The sequence below is a fragment of the Oncorhynchus clarkii genome, chromosome 2 (genome assembly GCF_045791955.1).
Source record: "Oncorhynchus clarkii lewisi isolate Uvic-CL-2024 chromosome 2, UVic_Ocla_1.0, whole genome shotgun sequence".
Lineage (NCBI taxonomy): Eukaryota > Metazoa > Chordata > Actinopteri > Salmoniformes > Salmonidae > Oncorhynchus > Oncorhynchus clarkii.
Window position 1 is genome coordinate 91,258,940 of NC_092148.1, and position 7,795 is coordinate 91,266,734.

At 41.6% G+C, this 7,795-nt stretch overlaps 1 protein-coding gene across 1 annotated transcript in view; it reads left to right on the forward strand.

Moving 5' to 3' along the window:
- The window catches only part of LOC139378532 (focal adhesion kinase 1-like), a 128,030-nt gene that overhangs the window by 107,008 nt on the left and 13,227 nt on the right, over nt 1-7,795 (forward strand). The window contains exons 20-23 of the mRNA XM_071120794.1: nt 2,976-3,091; nt 3,196-3,296; nt 3,700-3,789; nt 3,913-4,117. Coding sequence (XP_070976895.1) covers nt 2,976-3,091; nt 3,196-3,296; nt 3,700-3,789; nt 3,913-4,117 — 512 coding nt within the window. The remainder of the gene's footprint in view (nt 1-2,975; nt 3,092-3,195; nt 3,297-3,699; nt 3,790-3,912; nt 4,118-7,795) is intronic.

Sequence of the window (7,795 nt, forward strand, 5' to 3'; positions counted from 1 at the left end):
TGATTGTATTTTGAAATCTGTAAAAGGCAAACTGACATCCGCAACCAACCATAGAAATATAATCCATAGATGTCAGTTCCCTGGCACCCATTGCTAGTGTACCCATTAGGGCTCCCGAGTGGCGCAGCGGTATAAGGCCCTGCATCTCAGTGCTTGAGGCGTCACTACAGACACCCTGATTCGATTCCAGGCTGTATCACAGCCTGTGATTGGGAGTCACATAGGGCGGAGCAGAATTGGCCCAGCATCGCCTGGATTTGGCCGGTGTAGGCCGTCATTGAAAATAAGAATTTGTTCTTTAACTGACTTGCCTAGTTAAATAAAGATTAAATAAATATATATTTTTAAATGAGTTTAACAGTCAAATTGCCAGTGTAAGAGGTTCCAAAACCCCTTCTATGGATTATATGTCTATGGCCACAACAAGCTGTAGCCTATATTTGTCGCTCTAACTGCAGCCTTCCCGACTGTAGGCATAACCATACCTGTACCTGACAAAATAAAGGAAAAACTTAAATTAGGTGTATTTTATGGTGTGGGGTGCAATTTCCTGGCATGGTTTAGGTCCACTTGTAGAATCTATGCCAAGGCGCATTGAAGCTGTTCTGGCAGCTCGTGGTGTCCCACTTTATGTTGGTGTTTCCTTTATTTTGGCAGATAAGCTACCTGTATGTGCTTGTGATAAAACTTAATCGACAGGTTTTATGTAGCAACATTTGAAATGGTGTTATTTACTTTGGATAAAAGTAGAGACTCAGAGCTAGAAAATCAAAAAGTAAGAAGTAAGAAAGTAATTCTGTTTTGAAAGTTGATAAACTTGTAACCTCACTTTTGAGAAAATGGCCCTTAATGTTTTGGTACCTACTGGGGAGCTTTTCTTTGTCTACACCCATTCAGCATTGTTCACACCCTCTTTAAGCCTTTGCCCGTCCCATCTCTTTAAGGATTCACGTAAGGCCATGTACTAAACAACCAAAGATTTCAAGACTAAAGGCTGGTTTATACTACGTGTTCATAAATGTAATCTGGACTACCAGAGTGTGCTCAGAGTGCACTCTGGGCATTTGTAAACTCAGCGTTGTCAGGTTGTACATTCGCAAATTCAGAGCGTTTCGCTCTAGGAACGTTCAGAGCGCACACTGGATGGTCTAGCCGAGGAGTAGGGTTGATCCAAGCGTTCTGACCTAACATCAGCAGTCAAGCACCCAAGCTAACTGGCTAATGTTGGCTAGCTACTTTCAGACACAAATGAGAGAACAGTTCACTCTGACCATTTTACTGGCACTAGCAGAGTTGGTTAGGCTGTTTTTATGTTACCCAGAGCATTGGTGACTGCAACTGTGCTGCTGGCAATAATTTAATCACGCTTTTTTGCCAACGTTTACTGACACGGGCTATATACAATTGGTGTTGAGTGTTCGTAAATTCGTCAGTTATTCTGCGCTCTGGCACACAGAGACAAGAGTGATCTGAAATCGGAGTAGATAGCCAGAGCGAATTTATCAGCTACGTCTATCGACAGTTGTCGCATTGACACCATGAACTTTGAAATCGTTACTTGCATAGTGCAGTCTTTTGTTTAGACATGTAGTTAGCTAGCTAGACAATGAGCCATAATCCCAACTCATAACGTTAATACCCTGCATGAATCTGCAGGCAGCTAACCAACCAGGTTCAATGTTAGCTAGATAACATTAGGCTATAACTAGCAATGCAAATGGCTCTGTGATACGAATAATATAACTACACAGATCATACACGTAACGTTAGCTAGCCAGCCAGCTAACGTTAGCTAGTTAGCTAACAGTACACTTTAACTTGAAATTAAAACGACTGTCTGACTAAATTAGAAATGTGCAATATCTGAAAATGTAGCCAGCTAGAATACCTTACCTGTATGCATGGATAGACACTTCTCCCTCTCTGTCACAGATGCCATGGTTGCCCTTAGTTTGAAGATGTACTCCAGAGACAGGTGTTTTATACAGCAGCCTTCTGTGTGTTCTCTTTTCAACTCAGTCTGCATATTTGCAATCAAACGCCAGAATATTTTCCGTCTCCTTAGCTATCATACTCTAATTCCACTGATTTCAAAACTCGGGCCTCCGGAAAGTGGAGAACAACACTTATGCAGTTCTACTATGCAATGTCTTTCAAAAAAGCCCTGTTAGAATGGATTACCTACACATACTGACCGCTTCATGTTATAGACAGAAGCGTGCTACATGGCAGACCAGTCTGAACTCATCTCTCGGCATGTCCAGCCCACTCATTATCTCAGCCAAGTAGTAAGGAGGTTGCTGGCTTTTTCTGTGGCTAAACTAACTAGGCTTGTAATTTAACAATTTTTTCGTATTTACAGATAGAGATAGAATACAAGTTTGTTATTAAGGCACATGAAAGTTCACATGTTCCAGAAGGCATTTCTGCCAAAAAACACATTTTTATAATAAAAAAAGTTTACTCTCCTGTGTAGTAGCGATGCGCGACATGTGCCTAGTTTTCTGAAATTGTGCTCTCTGGTGTATTTTGAACATTGAAAGCGGGCTCCTGTGGTTGGATAAAAAATGATTATAATAATACTAAAAATGTTTTGTCCCAGCCCCTGACTTACACAATTGACCAGTCACATTTATTTATTATGCAGTTTATAATTTAATTTTTTGTTTAATTCATTAGTTACCCAATCAAGCAGTTACCCACATGGCACCCCCTACCTCCTCTCCTCCCCCCATCTGATGATTAGCAGAACGGCATCAGGCTGTCTACACTCAAAATATATACTACATATTTATAAATACTGTATATATCTCCTTTATTATTATTATACTTTTTTTTTTTTTCCTCTCTTGGGCCCCCAACAGGCCTGTGCCCAGGGGCTTCAGCCCCAGGAAGCTCCTGCATTAAACTATCCCTGTATGTAATGTACATGCTAAAGTGAGTATTATCTTTTGTTTTCTCTTCCATCTTTACAGCTACGCTCCTTCCTGCAAGTGAGAAAATACAACCTCGACTTGGCATCACTGATTCTCTATGCTTTCCAGCTAAGCACAGCACTTTCCTACCTGGAGAGCAAGCGGTTTGTACATAGGTAAGCCCTCAACCCAATCTAGCCTTATTAATATGTCTTTGGTGTGTTTCCTGTAAACACACTACTCTTCTCTTCTCCATTGTAACCATGTCTGCGTCTTGAAGGGATATAGCTGCCAGGAACGTGCTGGTATCCTCAGTGGACTGTGTTAAACTAGGAGACTTTGGCTTGTCTCGATACATGGAGGACAGCTCCTATTACAAAGGTAGGTGTTTCATTTGTTCTGGAGACTAACTGTCCACAGTCAGCATACCAGAGGAGATCACTTTCTGCTGTTTATGTTATCAGTAAGTCATTCATTAGGCTCCTCACACTTTAAGCAGACAGCTGTGGCTGCTGTCATTCATGGACATTATAAACATGGAAATATCTGTTGCACGTATGCATGGGGCGAGTCAAAGAAACTCAACAGCTCTTTTCATCAGCGTATGACTCTGTGAGACTGCTATTGTGAACCACTCATCTAACTATGGCTTAGGGAAGTCCTGTGGGAGGGGAAGTGTTTGTCTTGTTACTTGTTGCATTGTTCATGTGTACCTGTCTAATCAATCACAATAAAAACATTTGATCACAAAAAATCAAAGTCCTGCTTTCACCTCTCCTCCCAGCCTCCAAAGGGAAACTGCCTATCAAATGGATGGCACCAGAGTCTATTAACTTCAGACGCTTTACCTCAGCCAGTGACGTGTGGATGTTTGGTGAGTATAGGAATTTATACAGTACTTATCAAACAGTGCTCTACAACTTTTAAGTCCAAGGCTGTATGTTATTAGCTGATAAATTAGGGTTTAAATATATATATATGTTTCTCTGTACTCCAGGTGTGTGTATGTGGGAGATCCTCATCTACGGAGTCAAGCCCTTCCAGGGGGTGAAGAACAACGATGTCATCGGACGGATAGAGAACGGAGAGCGTCTGGCCATGCCCCACAACTGCCCCCCTACCCTGTACAGCCTGATGACCAAGTGCTGGGCCTACGACCCCAGCAAGAGACCCTGCTTCACAGAGCTCAAAGCCCAGCTCAGGTATGGCCGTCAGTCGGTCTATCTGCATGTACATTGCTGTAGTGCATGGTGCGTTATCATACCTTGAAGACTATCTCCTACAACTACAATGTCATAAGATCTGAACTGAGGTACATTGACTGTGGAGGAACAATAATGCATATCTATCAGGGTTGGAGTTCATTCCATTGTATTAATTGAGTCAGTTCAGGAAGTGAACTGAAATTCCAATTCCAAAAGTTTCTCATAGAGAGTATCAGGGGTTGTCTAATAATTCTAATAATTTGTACACTGCAAATTGACCACAACTAAGCCCAAAAAGAGGTTGTATTTAAAAATAACAATCATTTCATACCTTTATTATGTTGAAACACGATCACGTCTCTTTTTTAATTTGTCAGACTACTTGGAAACAGATTTCCTGAATTAAATAGATAGCGAAAATATATATATTTTTAAACAGGCCACCTGTTGCCGACCCCGTCTAGATAGATTTTCATTCTTGGTCACTAGATGGCACCAAAGCATCCACACATTTCAATCGTTGAAGGTGGAATTGACTCTTGGGTGCTGTGATTCAGTCACACCTCTGGGTGGCATGATACATAGGGAAATCCCTCTGTTGGTTTCCACTAGATAGCACGGAAACAAAGTCAGAATTGGCTATAAAATTCATGAAAAAAATGTGCTTTTTGTTCTTAATTTAAGGTTAGTGTTCGGCATCAGGTTGTGTGGTAAGGTTAGGGTTAAGGTTTAAAATCACATTATAAGAAGAGAAATTGTTGAAATAGGTGGGGTTTATGGCTTTGTGGCTGTGGTGACCAGTGATGACCCTCTCAGTAGCTCTGACTTGTCAGACCGTGCCCGTCTGTCCCACTTCCTGTCTGGGGATGACCTCATTGTTGGTATGGTAACTGAGAGGGACAGTGCCAGGGCCCTACCCTCACCTTCTATCCTTCGGTTTCCATTGGTGAGGGAGTCAGACCTGTGTGTTTGATTTAGCTTGGAGTTTTGGGGACTATTCTATTGGTTTCATTTTATGGGGCAAACTATATTGAGTGGAGCTCAAGTGTTTGATATGTGTCTGACCCAGGTTTATTAAGGACATAGTGAAAGGGACAATTACAAATAGCCACCGGCCACTGTTTTAGTAAACAGCTGAGGAACGAGGCTAGAGAATTGTAATCTCACTCACATTCATAGACAGAGCTATGGATACAAGGACTGACCATCCATGATATAAGTTTGAACCATGTTTTTGAATCTATACAGTGTTAACAATTACATTGTTTAAATACAATGAAGTGAAACAAGCTTATATGTTCGGTATTGATGGGTGAACTAAAGCTCTTGACGTGTTCAGAAGTTATATTCTTCAACAACAATGGGGATATATAATTTATTTAAATGTCCAAACATGAATGTACCAGTTACAGAAAGGTCAGTATGTAATAGTGGAAGAGGAAAGCACCTTCAGGTAATCCTTCACAAGAAAGGTCAGTATGTAATAGTGGTGAGGAAAGCACCTTCAGGTAATCCTTCACAAGAAAGGTCAGTATGTAATAGTGGTGAGGAAAGCACCTTCAGGTAATCCTTCACAAGAAAGGTCAGTATGTAATACTGGTGAGGAAAGCACCTTCAGGTAATCCTTCACAAGAAAGGTCAGTATGTAATAGTGGAAGAGGAAAGCACCTTGAGGTAATCCTTCACAAGAAAGGTCAGTATGTAATAGTGGTGAGGAAAGCACCTTCAGGTAATCCTTCACAAGAATGGTCAGCATGTAATAGTGGAAGAGGAAAGCACCTTCAGGTAATCCTTCACAAGAAAGGTCAGTATGTAATAGTGGTGAGGAAAGCACCTTCAGGTAATCCTTCACAAGAAAGGTCAGTATGTAATAGTGGTGAGGAAAGCACCTTCAGGTAATCCTTCACAAGAAAGGTCTAGACAGACACCCTTGTAACTGCCTTTGAATTCCCCTCTGATGCAATGCTGGACATTTTTCCTTCATTGACAGGGTAGGGTTTTTGTGTCAGTCATTTCCATGCAGGCTCAGGCTCGTGTTGCTAGGCATCTGGATGTCCAGGTAAGATACCCTGGGGCCACGATGAAGTAGTTTAACTTCACTCCATGACGTAGGGATCCGTCTCCTTTCCATCAGGGACTGCTATAGAACAGACCTGTAGCTGCTGTATCTGTGTGAGCTGTGCTGCTGCCTGCCATGCTGTCTCCCATCACAGTGGCCTTGGCTTACACAGACAAGACATGTCGGAAAATAAGAGTGCTGTGCTTTTATTATCCTGTTTAAAACTCAGCATGAGTCACACCTCCACTTTCTACTTGTCTTTCTAAGTCCCACCACATCGGTCATGTTCTGGTGCTCCAGCAGCATGGAAGAGAGGGCTGTGTCCTGGAAACCATGTCAATATTTACACTCTTAATACTCTTTATATGAAAAGCCAGGCCCTTGAAAGGCATTTGATGTGGGGTTCGTTGGTTAAGACTTGTTTTATGTCATCATATAAATTAGGGAGCACAGCTGCCAGAAGGGGGTGTGTCTGTGTGCCTGTGCGTGTGTGTGCGTGTGCGTGTATGTGCGTGTGCGTGCACACACACACACACACAATACTAAGGCAGGCTCTTTCTCCAACATGCCAGCTGTATGAAAACAATGGACCTCAGATACAGAACCAGTCATAACAAACATGAATCTCCCTTATTGCTGCTTAAGTGTGTATTTGTATTTAATAATGTATGGTGCCACTGTAATATACCCTTACATGGTACCACTGTAATATACCCTTACATGGTACCACTGTCATATACCCTTACATGGTACCACTGTCATATACCCTTACATGGTACCACTGTCATATACCCTTACATGGTACCACTGTAATATACCCTTACATGGTGCCACTGTAATATACCCTTACATGGTACCACTGTCATATACCCTTACATGGTACCACTGTAATATACCCTTACATGGTACCACTGTCATATACCCTTACATGGTACCACTGTAATATACCCTTACATGGTACCACTGTAATATACCCTTACATGGTAATATACCCACTGTAATATACCCTTACATGGTACCACTGTAATATACCCTTACATGGTACCACTGTAATATACCCTTACATGGTACCACTGTATATATACCCTTACATGGTACCACTGTAATATACCCTTACATGGTACCACTGTAATATACCCTTACATGGTACCACTGTAATATACCCTTACATGGTACCACTGTCATATACCCTTACATGGTACCACTGTAATATACCCTTACATGGTACCACTGTAATATACCCTTACATGGTACCACTGTCATATACCCTTACATGGTACCACTGTAATATACCCTTACATGGTACCACTGTAATATACCCTTACATGGTACCACTGTAATATACCCTTACATGGTACCACTGTAATATACCCTTACATGGTACCACTGTCATATACCCTTACATGGTACCACTGTAATATACCCTTACATGGTACCACTGTAATATACCCTTACATGGTACCACTGTCATATACCCTTACATGGTACCACTGTAATATACCCTTACATGGTACCACTGTAATATACCCTTACATGGTACCACTGTCATATACCCTTACATGGTACCACTGTAATATACCCTTACATGGTACCACTGTAATATACCCTTACATGGT